The 24,265-nt window shown below is 39.2% G+C and overlaps 1 protein-coding gene across 1 annotated transcript in view; it reads right to left on the bottom strand.

Annotated features, from left to right (window-relative positions):
- The window catches only part of LOC126428444 (coiled-coil domain-containing protein 12), a 29,547-nt gene extending 5,570 nt beyond the window's left edge, over positions 1-23,977 (bottom strand). The window contains exons 1-2 of the mRNA XM_050090377.1: positions 23,480-23,977; positions 23,152-23,290 (exon numbers count right to left, since the gene is read on the bottom strand). Of these exons, the coding sequence (XP_049946334.1) occupies positions 23,152-23,290; positions 23,480-23,625 (285 nt within the window). The 5' untranslated portion in view covers positions 23,626-23,977. The remainder of the gene's footprint in view (positions 1-23,151; positions 23,291-23,479) is intronic.
- Between the last annotated feature and the right edge of the window lie 288 nt (positions 23,978-24,265).

Genomic DNA, 24,265 nt, shown 5'->3' with positions numbered 1-24,265 from the left:
GACCTTTTAGTTGGTGATACTCCCTCAGTGATGCACTTTCATTGCATTCATTCACAAAGAACAGTTTCACTAACAGCACACTGTCTCTTGACAGCCATACCATTCCCTCGTATTATGGCATGTCAAATGACAGTGTGGATGTCAGACCATCATAGAAACAGTGTGCAGCACTACATTTGCATCTGGTGGCCACAACTGGAACTAATTTGTTTTCCCAGTTTACATCGGTTCCGCATTAGCACGTCTGTCACGTTTCATTGCCGTATGATGATTACTGCCAGTACTGGACATCTCCTGAGCAGCTCCACTTCAGAAACACTGGTTGGTTATAATTACTATTTTTTCTCATTGTGCCTGAGTGCAACTCAAAGCCTCCTCTATGTGATGAGCAGCAATCTGTCCTTTCCATATTCTTATTCGATCCTGGGCTTTCCATTGTTGTGTGTGCACAAATGGGTAGGACTGCAAACAGCACACTTGGTCTGCTAAGCAGACACTAATGGACCTTCTGGTTTCCCAGATGTTGTATCTCCTACACATCTGTGGTATTAAGGGCTTTTACTGTATTACTTGTGGAACCTCTCAAAGCCTGCCACAGATTGTTGGAAAAATAAAAATTTAAGCTGAGGACAGAATTTTAAAACAAAAGTTCAGCCATCAAGTCATGTCATACAAGTACATGGAACGTTTGTAGAGAAAACCATTTCCTCACTGTTCCCCAGATATTTAAATGCCCTCTTGCCTCCTCAATTTCATGCATCCTGTGTCAGGTTCCTTTTCTGATTAAGTTAGTTTAAGCAAGGAATGATACAATATGGATGGGCTAAGGTACGCAGAGTTCGCTTGACACACAATTACTGTATGGACTGCATGCAATGGGGTAGTATTAATGCAGTGGAGACTTGAGTTGCAAGTCACAGTTCATTGGAAAACTCAAGCCACAACTTGTCTGCTCTTTATTGATTCAGACACCCTATCCTGGACAATTCATACCTACAGTGAATGGAGACTTGGCTTGCTCTGCTGTCTATTAAGTCAGTGAAATAGACTGTCCACCACCTCACTTAATTCTTTTAAACAAAACACACCTGCTGGAACCGAAAAGGAAGAAAATAAGAGTTGCTCCGCATGTTTAAATGGCATATCATTAACAGGAAAGCATTTATGGGTCTATTGTGAGCAGGAAATAACTCTTGTCTGACGAGGTCCAGGTTCCATATTAATCTTTCTTCCTTTTGGAATATGCTGATGAAGTAGCTCCACATATACAACTTTTTGCCAGACGAAAGGTGCATAACTGAAGGCTGGAGAATTGCACAGTAACATCAACATACAGAAAAGTAAATACAAGTAATCCACTAATTTTAGACCCATATCATTAATATCAGTAAGTAGTAAGCCTTTTGAACATATATTGTATTCAACCACTATTAATATAGCTCAAAGAAAATGATCTACTGACACCTAACCAGGTCTGATTAACAACATACTGTTCTTGTGGAAAACAACAGGTTATTTATTCACAAGTGGTAACAATGCTACTGACAGGAAATAAGTTGGTTCCATATTTCTAGTCTTCTATAAAGCTTTTGATATCATTTATCATAAGCAGCTTCTAATCCAACTGCGGACCCATGGAGTATCACTTCAGCTGTGAGGCAGGATTTATGATTTCCTGTAACTGAGGGGAAGTCATCTCGCAAACAGTATCTTGGCTTCCCTGAGAATGTTATAGGCACTCTGCTATTGAATACATACATTAATGTTTTAGGAGACAATCTGAGCAGTCTTCTTAGATTGTTTGCAGTCGATGCTGCCATTTACTATCTACTAGAATCACTTGAAGATCAAAACCAATTTAAAAATTATTTAGAAAGATACCTGCACAATGCCAAAAGTGGCAACTAATGCTAAACAATAAAAAAGTGTGAGGTCATGTAAAAAAGTACAACAAAAATTCCATCAAATTTCAGTTTCATAATAATACAAGATGAAAGACTGCAGATTCTACTAAATACTGTACATATAATTACAATTAAAAACAACTTAAATTGGAACCATCACATAAATGCAATAAATCAATTGAAGAGATGTCCTACACTGTGTTTGTCCATCCTCCTTTTGAGTAGTGCTGCATGGGTGGGATCCTTAGCATATAGGACTGACAGTGGACTTCGAGAAAGTTTGAAGAAGAGCAGCTCATTTTGTATTATTGTGAAATGGGGGTGAAAGAGTCTCATGGACAAGATAAGTGAATTGGGCTGACAATCATTAAGGCTAAGACATTTTACATTGAGGTGATATATTTTCACAAAAATTCAATTGTCAACTATCCCCTATTAATGCCAAAATATTTTGTTTACTATAACCTAATTAGGAAGAAATGACCATTGTACTAAAATAAGACAAATCAGAGCTCGCACAAAAAGATTTAGATGCTCATGTTTCACAAGAGAACCATGAACCATGGACCTCGCCGTTGGTGGGGAGGCTTGTGCGCCTCAGCGATACAGATAGCCGTACCGTAGGTGCAACCACAAAGGAGGGGTATCTGTTGAGAGGCCAGAGAAACACGTGGTTCCTGAAGAGAGGCAGCAGCCTTTTCAGTAGTTGCAGGGGCAACAGTCTGGATGATTGACTGATCTGGCCTTGTAACACTAACCAAAATGGCCTTGCTGTGCTGGTACTGCGAACGGTTGAAAGCAAGGGGAAACTACAGCCATAATTTTTCCCAAGGGCATGCAGCTTTACTGTATGGTTAATGATGATGGCGTCCTCTTGGGTAAAATATTCCGGAGGTAAAATAGTCCCCCCATTCGGATCTCCGGGCAGGGACTACTCAAGAGGACGTCGTTATCAGGAGAAAGAAAACTGGCGTTCTACGGATCGGAGCGTGGAATGTCAGATCCCTTAATCGGGCAGGTAGGTTAGAGAATTTAAAAAGGGAAATGGATAGGTTTAAGTTAGATATAGTGGGAATTAGCGAAGTTCGGTGGCAGGAGGAACAAGACTTTTGGTCAGGCGAATACAGGGTTATAAATACAAAGTCAAATAGGGGTACTGCAGGAGTAGGTTTAATAATGAATAAAAAATAGGAATGCGGGTAAGCTACTACAAACAGCATAGTGAATGCATTATTGTGGCCAAGATACATACGAAGCCCACGCCTACTACAGTAGTACAAGTTTATATGCCAACTAGCTCTGCAGATGATGAAATTGAAGAAATGAATGATGAAATAAAAGAAATTATTCAGATAGTGAAGGGAGACGAAAATTTAATAGTCATGGGTGACTGGAATATGGTAGTAGGAAAAGGGAGAGAAGGAAACACAGTAGGTGAATATGGATTGGGGGTAAGAAATGAAAGAGGAAGCCGCCTGGTAGAATTTTGTGCAGAGCGTAACTTAATCATAGCTAACACTTGGTTCAACAATCATGAAAGAAGGTTGTATACATGGAAAAACCCTGGAGATACTAAAAGGTATCAGATAGCTTATATAATGGTAAGACAGAGATTTAGGAACCAGGTTTTAAATTATAAGACATTTCCAGGGGCAGATGTGGACTCTGACCACAATCTATTGGTTATGACCTGTAGATTAAAACTGAAGAAACTGCAAAAAGGTGGGAATTTAAGGAGATGGGACCTGGATAAACTGAAAGAACCAGAGGTTGTACAGAGATTCAGGGAGAGCGTAAGGGAACAAATGGCAGGAATGGGGGAAAGAAATACAGTAGAAGAAGAATGGGTAGCTTTGAGGGATGAAGTAGTGAAGGCAGCAGAGGATCAAGTAGGTAAAAAGACGAGGGCTAGTAGAAATCCTTGGGTAATAGAAGAAATATTGAATTTAATTGACGAAAGGAGAAAACATAAAAATGCAGTAAATGAAGCAGGCAAAAAGGAATACAAACGTCTCAAAAATGAGATCGACAGGAAGTGCAAAATGCCTGAGCAGGGATGGCTAGAGGACAAATGTAAGGTTGTAGGTGCTTATCTCACTAGGGGGTAAGATAGATACTGCCTACAGGAAAATTAAAGAGAACCACTTGTATGAATATCAAGAGCTCAGATGGAAACCCAGTTCTAAGCAAAGAAGGGAAAGCAGAAAGGTGAAAGGAGTATATAGAGGGTCTATACAAGGGCGATGTACTTGAGGACAATATTATGGAAATGGAAGAGGATGTAGATGAAGATTAAATGGGAGATACGATACTGGGTGAAGAGTTGGACAGAGCTCTGAAAGACTTGAGTCGAAACAAGGCCCCGGGAGTAGACAACATTCCATCAGAACTACTGACAGCCTTGGGAGAGCCAGTCCTGACAAAACTCTACCATCTGGTGAGCAAGATGTATGAGACAGGCGAAATACCCTCAGACTTCAAGAAGAATATAATAATCCCAATCCCAAAGAAAGCAGGTGTTGACAGATGTGAAAATTACCAAACTATCAGTTTAATAAGTCACGGCTGCAAAATACTAACGCGAATTCTGTACAGACGAATGGAAAAACTAGTAGAAGCCGACCTTGGGGAAGATCAGTTTGGATTCCGTAGAAATACTGGAACACGTGAGGCAATACTGACCCTACGCCTTATCTTAGAAGCTAGACTAAAGAAAGGCCAACCTACGTTTCTAGCATTTGTAGACTTGAAGAAAGCTTTTGACAATGTTGACTGGAATACTCTCTTTCAAATTCTGAAGGTGGCAGGGGTAAAATATAGGGAGCAAAAGGCTATTTACAATTTGTATAGAAGCCATATGGCAGTTATAAGAGTCGAGGGGTATGAAAGGGAAGCAGTGGTTGGGAAGGGAGTGAGACAGGGTTGTAGCCCCTCCCCGATGTTATTCAATCTGCACATTGAGCAAGCAGTGAAGGAAACAAAAGAAAAATTCGGAGTAGGTATTAAAATCCATGGAGAAGAAATAAAAACTTTGAGGTTCGCCGATGACATTGTAATTCTGTCAGAGACAGCAAAGGACTTGGAAGAGCAGCTGAACGGAATGGATGGTGTCTTGAAGGGAGGATACAACATGAACATCAACAAAAGCAAAATGAGGATAATGGAATGTAGTCGAATTAAGTCGGGTGATGTTGAGGGAATTAGATTAGGAAATGAGACACTTACAATAGTAAAGGAGTTTCGCTATTTGGGGAGCAAAATAACTGATGATGGTCAAAGTAGAGAGGATATAAAATGTAGACTGGCAATGGCAAGGAAAGCGTTTCTGAAGAAGAGAAATTTGTTAACATCGAGTATTGAATTAAGTGTTAGGAAGTCGTTTCTGAAAGTATTTGTATGGAGTGTAGCCATGTATGGAAGTGAAACATGGACGATAAACAGTTTAGACAAGAAGAGAATAGAAGCTTTTGAAATGTGTTGCTACAGAAGAATGCTGAAGATTAGATAGGTAGATCACATAACTAATGAGGAGGTGTTGAATAGGATTGGGGAGAAGAGAAGTTTGTGGCACAACTTGACTAGAAGAAGGGATCGGTTGGTAGGACACGTTTTGAAGCATCAAGGGATCACCAATCTAGTATTGGATTGCAGCGTGGAGGGTAAAAATCATAGAGGGAGACCAAGAGATGATACACCAAGCAGATTCAGAAGGATGTAGGTTGCAGTAGGTACTGGGAGATGAAGAAGCTTGCACAGGATAGAGTAGCATGGAGAGCTGCATCAAACCAGTCTCAGGACTGAAGACCACAACAACAACAACAACAACAACAACAACAACAAAAACATCTAAAAGTGAAAAGATTGAAAAATTGTAAAAGTAGCTGTATGAAGCCCATGCCAAAAACGTAAGTGTGAAATACAGAGTAATCAACAATATTAGGAAAAGCATAGATTGCTAGTCATCGTAAAGATGACCCATCGAATTGCAGATGCATTATAGCTTTTGGCCAATGTTTTATTCACCAAAGAGCCCCCCCCCCCCCCCCCCGCACACACACACACAGACACACACGCTGAAGAAGGCTTCATCCAAAAACTATTATGTGCAACAGTCTTTCGACCGCCTCTGTCTGCAACTCAACAGGTTATCTTTACGGTGACTATCAACCTATCCTTTTCCTAATATTCTTGATATTCCAAACTGGAATTTCCAATGTTTGTTACAGAGGAATTGTGTAGATTAAGATGTGATATACAAATAGAGCTTTATAAGTACATAGATTGCTTATGATAAAACCGTCAAACATGCTTGCGGTGCAAGGAGAGAAGAACAAACTAAACAACTACAGTTAGGGGTGTTATGTACAGAAAAGAAAAAAAGAAAACTCATGTTGAAGAAAGACCAAAGATTTAGGCGGACTAAAGATGATTGCACATCATAGATCTGTTATTCTTTGTTATTGTTATATAAAACAATCTTCAATTAAATTATTATTTAAAAGCACCAAATGATTTTTCCTCAGACATGAAATAGAATAACATATTTTTCAATGCCAGCATAAGGTGACTGAGTGGTGTTAAGTGCTGCAGAGGTTGCCAGTTCTCATCCACTTAATGGCAGATCTTTATTTTGAGGTTCCACAGTCTCTGTTTTATAACTCACTCTTCTTTCTGAAGGAAACATTGCCACTAAGTCTGTGATGGCACAGAAGTTGTCACTCTCCAGTGCTGAGAAGCTAGCTGAGTTGACTTAAGGAGCTGCAAGCCACACCTCACTTTTGCAAGTCATGATTGCTTTTATTAATACAACAAACCTTACCAGTGTAGCTGCAGTAACCAAGAAATACACGAAACCAATCCAAGTAACACAAATATGGCCTTATTCATGAACCTTTGACAGTAACAGAAATAAGTCTTTTGCGACTCCACACATGGTGTTGAGAAAGAGCTGAAATTATTAAAATTGAACAAAGATCTAGATCTTGATGGAATCTCCGTCAGCTTCTATACTGAATTTGCAGCTGAGTTAGTCCCTCTTCTACCTATAATCTACCCTAGATCCTTTGAACAAAAAAAATATGCCCTGTTCTTCAAAAAACCAGAGGTTACAAATGTCTACAAGAAAAATAGTAGAAGTGATCTACAAAACTACCATCCAGTATCCTTGACATCAATTTGTTGTAGAATCTTAGAAAATATTCTCAGTTCAAATATAACAAGGTACCTTGAACAGAATGACCTCTTAATGCCAATCAGCATGGATTCCAAAAACGTTGATCATTTGAAACCCAACTTGCACTTTTGTCATGTGAAGATGAAAGCTTTGGATTAAGGCAATCAGGTAAGTTGCAGTATTTCTCGATTTCTGAAAAGCATCTGATTGAGTACCACATCTACACTTCTCTTCAAATGTTTGATCATATTGGGTATCAAATGAAATTTGTGACTGGATTGAGGACTTTTTAATAGGGAGGACACAGTATGTTATCTTGGATGAAGAATCACTGACATATGTAGAACTAACTTCCGGCATACCCCAAGGAAGTGTGTTGGGATCCTTGCTGTTCATGTTGTATATTAATGACCTTGCTGACAATATTAACAGTAGCATCAGGATTTTTGCCGATGAAGCAGTTATCTATAATGAAGCGTTAGCTGAAAGAAGATGCATAAATATTTAGCCATATCTTGATAAGATTTCAAAGTGGTGCAAAGACTGACAACTTGCTTTAGATGTTCAGAAATGTAAAATTGTGCACTTCACTTGGAATCGATCAACTCATAAAAATACCTTGGTATAATGCTCTGTAGGGATATGAAATGGAATGGTCACATAGGCTCAGTTGTGGGTAAAGCAGGTGGGAGACTTCCGTTTATTTGTAGAATACTGGGGAAGTGGGATCAGTCCACAAAGGAGATTGCTTATAAATCATTCGTGCGACCCATCCTAGAACACAGCTCAAATGTGTTAGACCCCCACCAAATAGGACGAACAGGGGATACTGATTGTATACAGAGAAGGGCAGCATGGATGGTCACAGGTTAGCTTAGCCTGTGGAAGTGTCGCACAGATACTGAAGGAACTGAACTGGAAGACTCTTGCAAATGGACAAACTATCCCCAGAAAGTCTATTAAGAAAGTCTGAATAGCTGGCTTTAAAGAATGATTCTACGAATATACTACAAGCACCTGTGTATTGCTCACACAGTGATCATGATAGTAAGATCTGAATAATTACTGCATGCACAGAGACATTCAAAACAATCTTTCTTCCTGTGCTCCATATGTGGATGGAACATGAGGAAACCCTAATAACTGGTACACTGGGACATATCTTCTGCCATGCGCCTCACAGTGGTTTGTAGAGTATAGATGTAGACTTGACTTTATACAGAAGGTACAACATAAATGACACACACAGCATCTGATGTGAGAGGTACAAACTAAAAGAACATAGTGAGAGTGAGTCAGTGCTGTCTCCATGTGAATATAAATGCACTCACCGGCAGACAGTGCAGCGGAGATTGTGCCGTGTGCATGCTTCCTATCGGCAGCCTCTAGTGGCCAGTCCACACTTATACAATTGGCGGTTGATTTAACACTACACTCCACACACTCACTTGCACTAGTAGCAGGACACAGCAGTAGAGGACGAGCTGCTGCTAGCCACAGTTCACACTATGCTGGAGATACACATTTACTGGTACCAAATTGAGTTACAGCTCAGAAATGACGAGTTTCGAGCTGTGGCCCACTTTTATTGAGCAATGACTTCAACACCTTGTATTGCACCTAAAAAGAACTAGCTCATCTGTCACATGCTTCGCTGAACAGTTATGAAGTTTCTGCTCTCTCCTCTGTTTTATAAAATTTCTTTTCTCTACTCCTGTTCACTTTATAATGTACTGCCACTGTCACAATTAAAATGTTGGGGAGCTGGGGTATTTAAGTGCTGTCAATGCAATTATGATGAGCCTACGAAAAAAATTTTCATGTGGCACCCACTCAGTATAACACACGTTTGCATCAGTGTACAGGGTTTATCCGGGCAATAGTTGCAAAGGTAACAGAGGTAACAAACTGAATGGACAAAACTATCCACTGGAGGAAAAAAGTTTCTTTATACAACAATATTCAATAAAGTGGCAGAATCAAATATTTGATAGTGAAAGCACTTTATAAAAAGAGGGAAAAAGATTGTGCACACAGTCGGTGACCTAATTTAGATGGCACCACATGATAAAGTCAGAAAGTGAAAATTGCACCACTAAAAATGAATCAAAGTGTGAACAACTGCAATAATTTTAACAAGAAAGTGATGAACGGTATTCAGTGTAGCATTTGTCACCATTGGTTCTGTGACAAATGTTTCAAAGTTAGCATAACATTCATAACTGATTATTATTCACGGTCTTTTCTCATGTGTGCTAGTGATGCCTGTGATAACAAATTTCTTCTTCTTCTCCTTTACTTCATGTATTAGGCCAATTGCCTGATACAGTATCCATCTCTTGTATGGTCTTCCTACACTACTTCTCCCAGTGCATTTATAATTTAGAGCCTATACTGGGACTATCTCTCTCCATCCATGGTCTACATGTCCCTTCCATTTTCTCCTCTTTTCCCTTTTTCTCGTTTATGTTATATATTCCTAAATCTTAAGTTATATCTTAATTTCTTTTTTGATCATTTCTTGAGCCTGTATTCTACTTTCTTGGGGAATTCTTGTTGCCCATACTTCACTTCCATAAATAAGGGTTGGTACTCCTATTATGCATAAAACTTCAGCTGGGTTTCTTTCCTGGCTTTATTCTGCAAACATGTTATGATGGTTTCATATATGGATGTACATTTATTTAATTTCTGGTCCACATCATGGTTATATTTGGAAGAGATGTCGCATTCTACTAGTTTTACTTGCTCCAAGATGTGATTATTCAAGACTAATTTGTATCTTACTGGTTGTCTGTCTTGACATGCGTTCACTTTTGTTTTATATTGAAACTAGCTTAGAACCTACTGCTTTACTTGCATAGACTGTATGGCCTGCAGAGATCTTTTTCATTTTTATTTAATAAAATTTTTAAGTTATTCACAATTTGCAACACCTAAGCTTTTTACGCTAATTCTATTCTGAATGTGCTTCTGACCAAAAAGTAATTCTGGTAATTGTAGTAAAAAGTATTTTGTTAATCATGCTTTTTGCATTCCTGCCGGGAATTTCCATAGCAATTTTCATATCCTAACAAATATTTCTTTATGTCTAACTCAGAAGTGTAACGCCAATTTTCATAAATTTAGATTCAAAATTTTTCTAATGTAATGAAAAAATTTCATCCCCTATTACACTCCCTTAGAGGTTGAATTGCCAGAAACAATGAAAAGCATTTTTTTTTTCTTCTTTTTGGTAACTGAGAAGTCAAATACAAATTGTCATAGACGAAGTCTTAAAAATCGTTTAGTAGTTCTTTAGTAATTAATTATTTTCAAAAAACTTTCACCCACTATTTTACCTCCCAGTGGTTGAATTTCCAGAAAAACATTTTTTGTTTTCTGTCTAAGAAACCAAATACCAATTTTCGTAGTTCTAACTTCAAAGTTCCCTTAACACTGGTGTACTTTAACCCTTTGTTTCCTGACATAAGAAAATTTTTACTTTTTAACATTTTCTTTGCAGAATTTATGCTATTGTGGCCTCAAATGATGGTAGGATTTTTTGTAAAATTTTATTTTATTTTTTGCAACTTTTTTCTCTCCTGGTACTCAGAAGTACCGTCAGACTCCATGGACAGAATCACAACATGCGCAGAAAAATACTCCAATTTTTATAACTTGTACTTTATTCCACATAAATATTAAATATTTTTACATTAGAAAATTAACAGAAATATGATATTTCTGAATTTTTTTTTTAAATTTCGCATAAATTTATTCTATAGCAACTTCACAATACATAGTAACTTGGCTATACATTTTTGACAGTATATACATATCACATATTTAGTGATACCTCATGAAATTGTAGGAAACAGTTCTTTTTCTCATTGCAGCACAAATACACTTTACATGTACTACATTGTGAATGTGGTCTCGACTGAATTTTATTTTTTGGACACATTTCGCATCGTCCTCTTTTACAACTGAACACTACAAAATGGTTTCCTCGGTTGCCAAGACGTACATCCTTCGGAACAGAAAAGTTATCCTTCCTTCTCTTTGGGAGAGTTATTTCATCTTTACCAGAGTTTCTCTTTTTGAGATTTGGCACTTGCTGTTCATTCATTAGCCCTAGTGCCACAGCACGCCTGAATTCCAGCAGTGGCAGTGCCCCATGTAGATCACTGAAAATGACGTAAGCATTGACAAAAGCAATTTCTATTGCTCCTCAGAAAAGACGGTGCCATCATTTCTTTGATCGCTTGTCAAAACCATAAGTTGAACGTAATCTGTCTGCATGATCCACACCACCCATGTTTTTATTGTAATCACATACAATAACTGGACATGGTATAGTCATACTAGTTGCATCTTTCTGTTTTCTTGTCACTACGCTCTGTTCGGTGCTATGGAAGTTTGACGCAAAATACACTACTTTATTTTTCTTCCATTGAAATACTGTTAGTTCTAAAGATGACACTCTGTGATTTGATTTAGACATTTTTCTTTAGGTAAATTCCCTGGCAAACCTTCCCTGTTTTTTCTAATTGTTCCACAGGCAAATGTATTTACAGATTTCTGTGTGAGAAAAACTGGACAGAACAACTAGTGAGAGGTAATGCGTTGTTGCTACAATAAAGTGTTCGCACAACCTGACGGTACTAATAAGTCCGCCTTATATTTTCCACTTTATCTCATTCACTTGTAACTTAATGCTTCAAACTGTTATAAAAAAACAAAGAGGGTAAGTACGTACAATGGAAAACTCAATGGAAGTTTCAATAAATTGCGCACAAATTCAGGCAACACCATGGAAACAAGCACATACAATCTTCTGTTTTCACAGCAGCGCACGAAAAACAATTTCAAGCTCTGACCGCCAGAGAGGTCTATGTATTGCACAATAACAACTATGAAACAGTAGAGCAGAGTTACTGTTACGTACCGACAGGCTCTCAGATCACGAAACTGCACCACGAGAAAATAATGAGAGTCAAAACTTACTGGTACTTATAAGTACCAGTCAGGCAACAAAGGGTTAAAAAAGCCTTTCATCCCTTATTTCAATCCCTTAGGAGTGGAACTTCAGACAATCCCTTCTTAAATGATGCCTACAGTATAAGACCCATACCCTCACCAAACTTAAGGCTTCTGTCCTTAGAGATATGGGCTGAGCGATGATGTGTCAGTCAGTCAGGACATCATGTTTTATATATAGAGAATTAATTGGAGAACAGGAAGAAATAATTGGAGCACTTCAAAGTTCTATGTTTGCTTTAAACAAAAATATACTACTCCTTGCAAATGTGTGTTTTTTTATGTACTATACAATGTCCTTCAGAAATGCATGCATGCCCGAAGATCACTGCATAGTACACTGAAAAACACAAGACACTGCAAAAGGTATTACATGCCTAGACAGACAACTACAATAATAATAAATGTATATCCCTGCGCAGGAATCACAGCAATTGAGCGAGTGCAGGATGTAGACTCTCAGTGACATACGGAGAGTTGGGTTGGCCCTGCAGGTGTCCTCGAGTAGCCGAAGTGTAATGCGACTGCTCACATAAACCAGGAAATCTAGGTTCGAGTCCAAGTGCGGCACAAATTCTCATTTGTTACTAATAAATTGTGCTGCTGCAATCTAATCATATTCACAATTCCAACCACATTTCTTCCAAAATATACACTGCTGGGAAGGATAGGTGCACATCTTGTAAAAGAACGTACACTTCTCTCCACTGCTACAAGATCACAATAAAGAATGCAGTGCAAACCAAACAGATCTGTTGATTCAGTCTACGAAGTGTACCTTCCCCGTACTTCACATACTGTTCCATACATCCATCTCCGTTACTGCTACATTAAATTACTATCTAATTGGTAAAAGTAAAATAAAACTATCAAAACAGAAGGCAACTGATTACAATTTTTTTGTTAACCAAAGAAATGTTTTATAAATGGAAGCCTCACTTCTTGACTTGGTTTATTTCATTTTACAATGTGACTTGGTGTTGTACCTAACATGATTTTATTCAAACGGCAAGCTTTCCAATACGCTAAAACCTACCTAACTTTAAAAGGTTTGTTAGTAAAATCTATCATGGGCAGTACTGGGAAACGATGACAGCATAATTGCTGATTTGTACAGTCAGTAATATAACAGTGTTTCCATTTGAAATGCTGAAGAAATATTTACAGTAACAACAAACTCCACATATTAGGCGAATTTTGGGAGAAAAACTCTTCATTTGCAGGATCAAATGCACGCAAACATAATAGCAACAACAATATTATGGGAAGGGCATATAGCTATTCACTGTAAAGATGACACACTGAGTTGCAGACAGGCATGATGAGAAGTCTACCATATATAAGCTTTCGGCCAAAATCTTCTTCAGAAAAGAAAAATGCACACACATTCGGACAAACAAACACACTTCACATACATGACTGCTACTTTCGGCCACTCCAGCCAGACTGCAAAAGATACACACTGAATGGGAAGAGCTCAGAGTGGGCTGGGGAAGGAGGAGGGATAATAGCGTACAGGTGGGAGAAGAGGAATCGGCACTGCCTGGCATTCATCCCTTTCACACCAAAAAGTCCCTCCCATACAGCGTAGCCACCGGGGACTGCGTATCTGCAGTGATGGGAGCTCTCTTGTGCAGTATGCTGAAGGTCTCACAGAGACCTTCACAGACAGGCACTATCCCCCCACACCTAGTCCACAAACAGATTTCCCATGCTGCAACCTCACACATCCACATCCTTTGCCAGGACTTTGATTATCTATCATTGTGCCGTGAAATTAGGGGCATCCTACGCAAGATTCTTCCCACCCCTCCTAAAATAGTGTTTCTTTGCCCATCCGACCTCCACAGTATCCTAGTCTATCCATGTGCCACTACCGATCCTAACCCCTTACCACGGGGATCATATCCCTGTGGAAGACCCAGTTGCAAGACCTGACCAATCCACCTACCAGCACTTCCTGCAACGGTCCCTCTCTTAGCTCACATTTATCGCAAATCTCAATCTAAGTGCAAACTCCCAACCAAATGGGAAAAAAAGTGCAGCTGACTCCTTCGTATAAGAAGGGTACAAGAACAGACCCACAAAATTACAGGCCAATGTCCTTAACATCAGTTGGCTGCAGAATTCTTGAACATATTCTCAGTTTGAATACAATAAATTTTCTTGGGATCGAGAATCCTATGTCCACGAATGAGGACGGTATTGAAAGCATCCCTCATGTAAAACTCAGCTCGCCATTTTCTTACACAATATCCTGTGAACTATGGATGAAGGGCAAAAGATAGATTCCGGATTCCTAGCTTTCCGGAAAGTTTTTGACACGGTGCCCCACTGCACATTGTTAACGAAAATATAAGCATATGGAACAGGTTACTAGATATGCAAGACATATGGGTTAGGTTCCCAGATACCAGAGTGGCTCCAAGACTTCTTACATAATGGAAACCAGTACGTTGTCCTCAATAACGAGAGATCATCGGACACAAGAGTTACATCGGGAGTGATCCAGGCAAGTGTGATAGGGCCGCTCTTATTCCCTGATCTGAAGGACAGGGTGAGCATCAATCTGCAGATGTTTGCCAACGATGCTGTGTTGTGCGGGAAGGGGTCACTGTTGACTAAGCACAGGAAGACACTAGATAACGTGCAGAGAATTTCTAGTTGGTGTCATGAACGGCAGGTTGCTCTAAATGTAGATACATGTAAATTAATGCAGATGAGTAGAAAAATATCTGGAATGTTTGAATACATTAGAATTGTGGCACCCGACAGAGTAACCACGGTTGCCATGAGTTTCCCCAAGTGAAATTCTCTGATTTCCAGACAAGTTTCACCAGTTTTCCCTGACAAATTTTGAGATCTCAAGGATGAGTAAAGATATAAGTTGACAAAAAAATGTAGGCACTTCTGTATTTATAAACGCGTGAGCAAAAATCTTAAGTACTAACATCAACATCTTTTATAATGAACTGTTTTTAGATGGAGACAGAAAGCCAAACGGTATGTGTGTTCCATTGAGACCACTGCTGTTATTTTACTTCAAGAAAACAAAAGACATTTGATGACAAAAATATGCATTTCCTTGGATTCGCAAGACAGTTTTAAAATATCTTCACCGATTTCAGAAATAAGCTCAGAAAGAAGTGGCCCTCTGGAAAGAAATATAAACCAACACTATAGGTGACCACCAATAAAATTTTGGTTCAATAACACTACTGGCCATTGAAATTGCTACACCAAGAAGAAATGCAGATGATAAACAGGTTCTCATTGGACAAATATATTATACTAGAACTAACATGAGATTACATTTTCATGCAATTTGGGTGCATAGATCCTGAAAAAATCAGTACCCAGAACAACCACCTCTGGCCGTAATAACGGCCTTGATATGCCTGGGCTTTGAGTCGAACAGAGCTTGGATGGCGTATACAGGTACAGCTGCCCATGCAGCTTCAACATGATACCACAGTTCATCAAGAGTAGTGACTGGGGTATTTTGACGAGCCAGTTGCTTGGTCACCATTGACCAGACGTTTTCAATTGGCGAGAGATCTGGGGAATGTGGTGGCCAGGGCAACATTTTCTGTATCCAGAAAGGAATGTACAGGACCTGCAACATGCAGTCGTGCATTATCCTGCTGAAACGTACGGTTTCGCAGGGATCGAATGAAGGGTAGAGTCACGGGTCGTAACACAACTGAAATGTAACGTCCACTGTTCAAAGTGTCGTCAATGCGAACAAGAGGTGGCCGAGACGTGTAACCAATGGCACCCGATACCATCACGCTGGGTGATACGCCAGTATGGTGATGACGAATGCACGCTTCCAATGTGCGTTCACCGCGATGTCACCTAACACGGATGAGACCATTGTAATGCTGTAAACAGAACCTGGATTCATCTGAAAAAATGATGTTTTGCCATTCGTGCACCCAGGTTCGTCGTCGAGTACGTGGCTGCACCATCCGTTACGGCCGTGCGGATAAGATGCCTGTCATCTCGACTGCTAGTGATACGAGGCCGTTGGGATCCAGCACGGCGTTCCGTATTACCCTCCTGAACCCACCGATTCCATAGTCTGCCAACAGTCATTGGATCTAGATCAACGTGAGCAGCAATGTCGCGATATGATAAACTGCATTCGCGATAGGCTACAATCCGACCTTTATCAAAGTCGGAAATGTAATGGTACGCAATTCTCCTCCTTACACCAGGCATCACAGCAACGTTTCACCAGGCAACGCCGGTCAACTGCCGCTTGTGTATGAGAAATGGGTTGGAAACTTTCCTCATGTCAGCACGTTGTAGGTGTCGCCACCAGCGCCAACCTTGTGTGAATACTCTGAAAAGCTAATCATTTGCATATCACAGCATCTTCTTCCTGTCGGTTAAATTTCACGTCTGTAGTACATCATCTTCGTGGTGTAGCAAATTTAATGGCCAGTAGTGTATGTTCATTATTGTCAGTTATTACCCACTGTGCTATGTCTATTATTTAGAGGTATTGTGTGTCCACTTGCTTAGCTGAGTGGTAACATGAATGAGATTTTCACTCTGCAGCGGAGTGTGCGCTGATATGAAACTTCCTGGCAGATTAAAACTGTGTGCCCGACAGACTAGAACTCGGGACCTTTGCCTTTCGCGGGCAAGTGCTCTACCATCTGAGCTACCGAAGCACGACTCACGCCTGGTACTCACAGCTTTACTTCTGCCAGTACCTCGTCTCCTACCTTCCAAACTTTACAGAAGCTCTTCTATAACATGTTTGCCTAATACACAGCAGGCCTGGATTCGATTCCCAGCCTGCTTGGAGATTTGTGGCGAGACAGTCGCAATTCCTGAAATCCATCGCCCATGGCCTCTGGCCTGCCAAGGAGCACTGCAGTCCTGCGTCCATGGACAAACCACAAAACCTGATCGCATTACACCACACACAGACAGACCTGACGTGGACACATCGGTGAGACTAGATCCGACGGGCAGGGCCTGCATATTAGTGAGAAACGATGGGCTTCAGATCGGCAGGCCTGATCCATTAAGAGATACTGGGAGAAATGGCCTATGGTTTTGGCCCATTGCAAAATCCCACACACGTAGCCAGTCATTCAAATGTCACAAACAACATGTTTATAAAATGAGACCATAGTGATCAATCCATGAAACAGATAACTTGCACAAATACTCTGAGAATCCACACAAATGAATATAGGTAAAACTCACAGTAAGGATGATCACTGAGGTGCTGGCAGGCACGTAGGAAAGAAACACACACTCACAGCCAAACTTTGGGCCCTAGCCTTTGTCAGAAAATGAGAGCGCACACACGCTCACACAATCACTCAGACAACTTATGCACACATGACTGCCGTCTCCAGCCGCTGTGTCAACAGTCTGAGAATAAGGGGAAAAAAAAAAAACCACTCCTCGCCCCTCCCTGCCTCTCAATGGCAGCTGCTAGGCTAGCAGCAAGAATGGTGGCAGTACTTACTGCAAGCAGTAACAATATGGGAGCAGGGAAGCAGTGCACCTATTCAGCTGCACCCAGCCAGTGACTATGCACGATATCTCAGTAAACAAACCATTTCATCTACTGGGACAAAAAAGATTCTTACAGTGTCCCCCCCCCATCTGGGTGCCTCACTTTTTCCATCAGACAGTGTATATTTGGTGTTAATTCAGGAACATTCTTCAGACCACACGGTCCCAGGTTCGAGTCCCCATCGGGTCGGGGATTTTCTCCACCCGGGGATTAGATGTTTGTGTTGACCTTATCACTTCATCATCATTCGGGAAACTGGTGAGACTGGATAGTGAAAAGATTAGGAATTTGTACAGGTGCTGATAACCGTGCAGTTAAGAAACTCGCAAACCAAATATCGTCGTCGTCAACGACATCATCAAGAACATCCTTTTGAGACCTCTTAAAAAAAAAAAAAAAAAAAAAAAAAAAAAAACTGCTTCACAATACATATAGTGAATGTATGTTCTTTGCCATTCTCTATACTCCTTTTTTCACAAAAAATAGTGAAATGCATGACTGTAAGCCTGGAACCAAACACAATCTCCACAAAGACCTAATGGGGTTAACATCAGTACAGGAAAGAGTTAGATACACGAGTATACATATAGTCAACAACCTACCACAGCACATGAAATGTCACGTAGAGAATGTAGCGGTGTTTGAGACCAATTCGGCAACTTTCTATGGCAAAATTCATACTTAACTGAAGAGTATCGTACCAGGAACTCTTAAATTTAATGTTTTAGTTTCACATATAATTAAAACAAACACTGTAAAGCTGCATTTTCATATGTGACTAAATTAATGCCACAGCAAGTGGTACAATGGCTGCTATTGCAGTGGTAACATGTGCTGCTGTTTCTATGTAAACCTGTCAAAATTCCAGTGGCACTGTTTATGAGATAAAACAATCCGAGATTTCTGGGACAGACAATAAAGCTATCATTGAGGTTATGGCATTAGAATCCAGCTAAGAGTCCAATAAATAGAAGGAAAAAAAAACATAACTGTTTCATCTCTAAGCATTTTGCACAGAAATAACACAGGGGCACCACGCACACACTTATAAAGGAAGTACCACTTATAAACAAAGATTCATTTGTTGAGCACTTTTGAAGAAAAAAAAGTAAATTTCAAGTATTTGTCAAATTGTGTGCTGATCTCAATTAAAAAATACAACTCCTACTGTAGAAATGCAGTATTTGGTCAAGTGAAGCTAAAAGTGACACTCTGATGTTTCACTTCTGGTGATTATCTATCATCTCTCCATTTCACTTTTACATAAGTTCCCCAACATACTGTAATCATTGGTAGAAACTTTAATCATACAACAATCAATTGGGAAAATTACAGTTTTGTTAGTGGTGGGTGAGAGAGACATCCTGTGAAACCTAACTCAATGCCTTCTCTGAAAATCACTTCGAACAGTTTGTTTGGAACCCCACCCATGATGGAAATATATTGGATCTAATGGCAAGAATTGGACCTGAACTCTTTGAGGATGTCCATATCAAAACCAGTACCAGTGACCATGACACGGTTGTGGCAACAATGATCACCAAAGTACAAAGGACAACTTAAAGCAAAAAGCTTTATATGTTCAGTAAACTAGACAAAAAATCAGTAATGTCGTATCTCAAGAAGAGGAGCTTGAAACTTCCAAGACATGAGCATGTATAGGAACTCTGGCTCAAGTTTAAAAGAACAGTTGGCCATGCAATGGACAGATATGTATCCAGTAGAACAGTTCATAATGGGAGGGAACCTCTATGGCATACAGTCACTAAAAAGAAACTACTAAAAAAACAGATTAATGCATAATAGATGCAAAACAAAGCATACGGCTATAGATACAGAGATGCTGAATGAAACACGTTTGGCTGTCAAGAGATCAATACATGAAGCCTTCAATGACTACCATAGTAGAATATTGTCAAATGATCCTTCACAAAATCCAAAGAAATACTTGTTATATGTAAAGGCCTTTAGTGGTGCCGAAGTTAGTGTCCAGTCCATGCTTAACTCCATTTTCAAATTTTCATTTACAAAGGAAAACCCAGGACTGTCCCAATTTAATCCGTATATCATTGAGAAGATGAGTGAAATCAGTATTCATATCAGTGCTGTTGTGAAACAGTTGCAATCATTAAAACTGATCAAAGCTCGATGGCCCAGTGGAATCATCAGATTCTATACTGTATTTGCTGTCGAGTTAGGCCCTCTCCATCATAGGTCCCTCGGACAAAAAAAGTAAGTGCCCAATTCCTGGAAAAAGGCATAGGTCACATCCCCCTAAAAGAAACTACCACTCAGTATCACTGACACTGGTTTGTTGTAGAATATTAGAATATACTCTGAGATCAAACACAATGTGGTATCTCGAACAGAATGACATCCTCCATGCCAACCAGCATGGATTCTGAAAACAGTGATCATGTGGAACCCAACTCTCACTTTCCTCACATAACATACTGAAAGCTTTGAATCAAAACAGGCAGGTAGATGCAGTATTTCTTGATTTCTGAAATGCATTTGAGTCAGTACCACACCTATGCTTATTGTCAAAAGTATGATCATATGGGGTATAAAGTGAAATGTGTCATTGGATTAAGGACTTTTTGATAGGACAGACACAACATGTTATCTTGGATCATCAAATGTAAAAGTAAATTCAGGTATACCCCAGACAAGTGTGTTGGGACCCTTGCTGTTCATGCTGTATACTAACAACCTTGCAAACCTCAGATTTTTGCAGATGAAGCAGCTATCTATAAAGAAGCACTATCTGAAAGAAGCTGCATAAGTATTCAGTCAGAGCTTGATAAAATTTCAAAATGGCGCAAAGATTGGCAATCTGCTTTAAATGTTCAAAAATGTAAAATTTTGCACTTCACAAAATGAAAAAAACATAGTACCATATGACTATAATTGGAATCAACCAACTCTTAAGTACGCAAGTGTAGCACTTTGTAGGAATATTAATGGGAAATGATCACATAGGTTCAGTTGTGGCTAAATCAGGTAGTACATGTCAGTTTATTGGTAGAATACTGGGGAAGTGCAGTCAGTTTACAAAGAAAATTGCATACAAATCACTCATGCGACCACTTCTAGAATATTGCTCAAGTGTGTGGGACCCATACCAAACAGGACTAACAGGGGATATTGAACATATACAGAGGAGGGCAGTATGAATACCCACAGATAGGTCTGATCCATGGTAGAGAGTCACAGAGATGCTGAAGAAACTTAACTGGCAAACACTTTAAGATGGACATACACAAAGGTATTCAAACATCTTTCTTCCCAGGCTCCATATGTGAAAGAAATGGGAAGAAATCCTAATAGCTGGTACAATGGTAAGTACCCTCTGCCATGCACTTCATGATGGTTTGCAGAGTATGGATATAGATGTAGACATATATTATGATCCAAAAGCAGAATTTTGAAGTTCTTTGAGATGTGAATGTAAAATAAATTGTTCCAAATCATTACAACCTGTCATGCAAAATAATCCAGGGAACATGTAAACTAACCACCTAACTAGTTGTGTGATGTGTTGGACACCCTCCACAGCGAGCTGAAGATTCATTTCAATGCTAATATTTTAACTCTTGCACCCCACATCAATTTGTTAAATAAGACATCACATGTATCACTTTGAAGCTATACTTTGACCAACTGTGCTAAAAGACACTAACATATCTGATGATTTAATATTCATGTTTATTTATTTAAAGTTACAACCAAGCTGAAATTACACTGCTACCAGATATTTGGTTACTTCCTTTCTCAAATTTTATGGACAAGTGTTCAACTAAAAGCAGAGTACAGTGGCGGTGGTTCAAAACTCAGCCACAAACTGGCAGCCGAATGAAATAATCATGGAGAGGTTACATTATGTAGTCTCTTTAGCTAGCAGTAATCATGGAGATGTTATATCATGTAGTCTCTCTACCTAGCAGGTGATACGTACTGAAAAGTCGCATCACAAAGTTTAAGCAACTTCAAATATTAGTGGGACAATTCGAGCGACACCACAGGATTTTGCATGTTTCCACATGCACTTCAGTGACACCACCTGAATGATGATCAAATAGTGTCACTTTGGTTACATGTGGAAACCTGGACTAATACAATAATGTAATGTCATTTCACTGCATTGCATTTAATCATGACTTCATTCCACATCTCACAGACCACTCTTTGTTGGATCCATGGAATACAACTACTGTAGTGAAACACAAACTGTGTAAAAATTGCTGTACATACCAATGAAAGAAACAGGCTTTACGTGACAAAACAAAAAAGCCTCCCATATAACATGCGTACTTGGTATCATTCTGTCAACACAACCAAGGTTCAGATAACATTTCAACATTAACAGTGCCAAATGCTTAATTTCTAAAATGTCAGGAGCTGGGATGCACCTCATCAACCAAACAACACTCCTTTGCCCCCAAGCTACAGATTTTTGAAACTTGTGACAAAACTTGCAATGAGAAATCATTTTTTTACATGGCACCATTATGAAGTTCAGGTTTTCATAACATAATTTCTCATAATCAAAACAATAAAACCACAAGATTTTATATAAACAACAGGTGATACCATCTGTCCGTGCAGCAGTCTCACTTCAGTCCCCAATTCTGCTCCATGCATACTGGCACAAACTGGCACTGTGGCAAATCATAATTACATTTTGATTCAATCCCTTAACATACCGACCTTTATGTTTTTCAAATTATGTTCCAAAAAATAATATTTTCTAAATGGAAAACATCCTGTAAATAATGACATTACATATGGACGTATAATGATAGCTTTTAAAACTCAAAATAATTAGTTACAAATTTTGGAACATCACCAATGAGAAAATTCTGAATATACTTGTCCACTGTACTTTGACCAACAATCCTGAAACTTAATGTCCTTTTTAGTTTCTATGTAGCTTGACCCTAGATAACACTTGTGGATTGCAAACATGTAAGGTTCACAGATGAATTTTACTTTAGGGCTACCTTATGCAGCACAAAAAGAAGCACTTTGGTGTTCATTCCTAAATTTTGCATCAATCAAGGCAAAAAGAGAAATGTTTGAAGATTATTATTTACAGTTTGTTTAGTAAAAGCTTTAAATGACTGCACTCCTCTAAAGGTGTGGTGGTGGGGGGGGGGGGGGGGGGGGGACACCTGTAAACTTATTTAGCCCAACAGCAAAACATTTACTTAAAAATAAAAAAAAATTGTAAACAAACTGCAACGTATCATACAAGCGAAACCTTTTCTATACGATTATAGGATATATATATATATATATATATATATATATATATATATATGCCTTTATGAGTATTAAAAAGTAAGTTGCATGTAATTAAGTGTCGTGACAAATGAAAAAACCTTACTAGCGTTGACATCTACGAGTCACCAAAAATATGACAACCCTGTCTTAAAATCGACCCCTGCGGATACGTAATATACTGTGTGCATTTGACGTACTTCACAAACTAAAATAAAACTTACCAACTCTTCGATGACAACTTTCGAATGTGCAGAGCTCAATTGATCCTTTACTTCCTCCTCCACATCTCCGGGTTTAGCTTCAGGAACAACATTTTCCTTCAACGTTTCATCTTGGGGTCGATAGCTTCGGAATTTCGGCCTATAACAAGTTCACGTATGGGGGTTTACTACAGCAAGTACAAGAGCATCTCTTCACCTCTCTGTAAACAGATGTATGAAACAGTAAACTACAAACTTTACTATAAAGCAACTGAAATTCTACCATGACAGAAATTAATGATAGCACATAAACAATACCTTCCGTTATAGGTCATTTAGTTGCACTTACTTTGGAAGAACAGAAACTGATTCCGATTTTTCTTCTGACGCTGTACCATCCTTCACTTCTTCATGTTTCCTCTTCAATTGCTTCAACCTTTCTTTCCTTTTCAGTGCTTCTGCTTCCATACACCCCACTTTGTCCTCCTGCTCCATAACTGGGAAAGTAATGTTCGCATTCACAATATTATTTATTGTTTACATGCCTCATATTCCTTCCGCCACAGACATTAGCTACAACGGTTACTTTTATCCATAGACTACAGGTAACTATAGTCTGTGTTGATCTCTTTCTCCACAGCCGAGAATAAAATCTCTCCTTTTCTGACGTTAGCTTGTCCCAAGCACATTTACTAACAGCTTGCTAGCATCTATTTGTCCCTGCAAGTTTAATAACACTAAATTCTGGAGGGGCTTTAGTATTAAGTGTCACCAATATCACATATTGTACCGAGAACGCAGGATTCAAAGTTGTACACATATTCTGTAAGCTTAATGGCGTACTACAGCACATATAAAATGTTAGTTCAGTAGCTCTTGTCGTCTGTAGAGACACTGAATTTAAATTTGTCTCCAATTAGTTTATTCCCATCAGGAAGTAGTCGAAAAATCAATCACCTTTTCATTGAAGTAATTTTCTTATATAGTATTCTTTGGATTGGAGTGAGTAACATAACGTAATAATTACAAAGAGAGATTTTATTATTATGAGAAACGACTTCGAATGTCATTGAGAAGGTTGGCGGAACCTGAAACACAAGAGTACTTGCAGATGACTTTCACTCATTGTTGTCAG

The sequence above is a fragment of the Schistocerca serialis genome, chromosome 12 (genome assembly GCF_023864345.2).
Source record: "Schistocerca serialis cubense isolate TAMUIC-IGC-003099 chromosome 12, iqSchSeri2.2, whole genome shotgun sequence".
In the NCBI taxonomy this organism is placed as follows: Eukaryota; Metazoa; Arthropoda; class Insecta; order Orthoptera; family Acrididae; genus Schistocerca; species Schistocerca serialis.
This window is presented reverse-complemented; position numbering and strand designations above follow the sequence as displayed.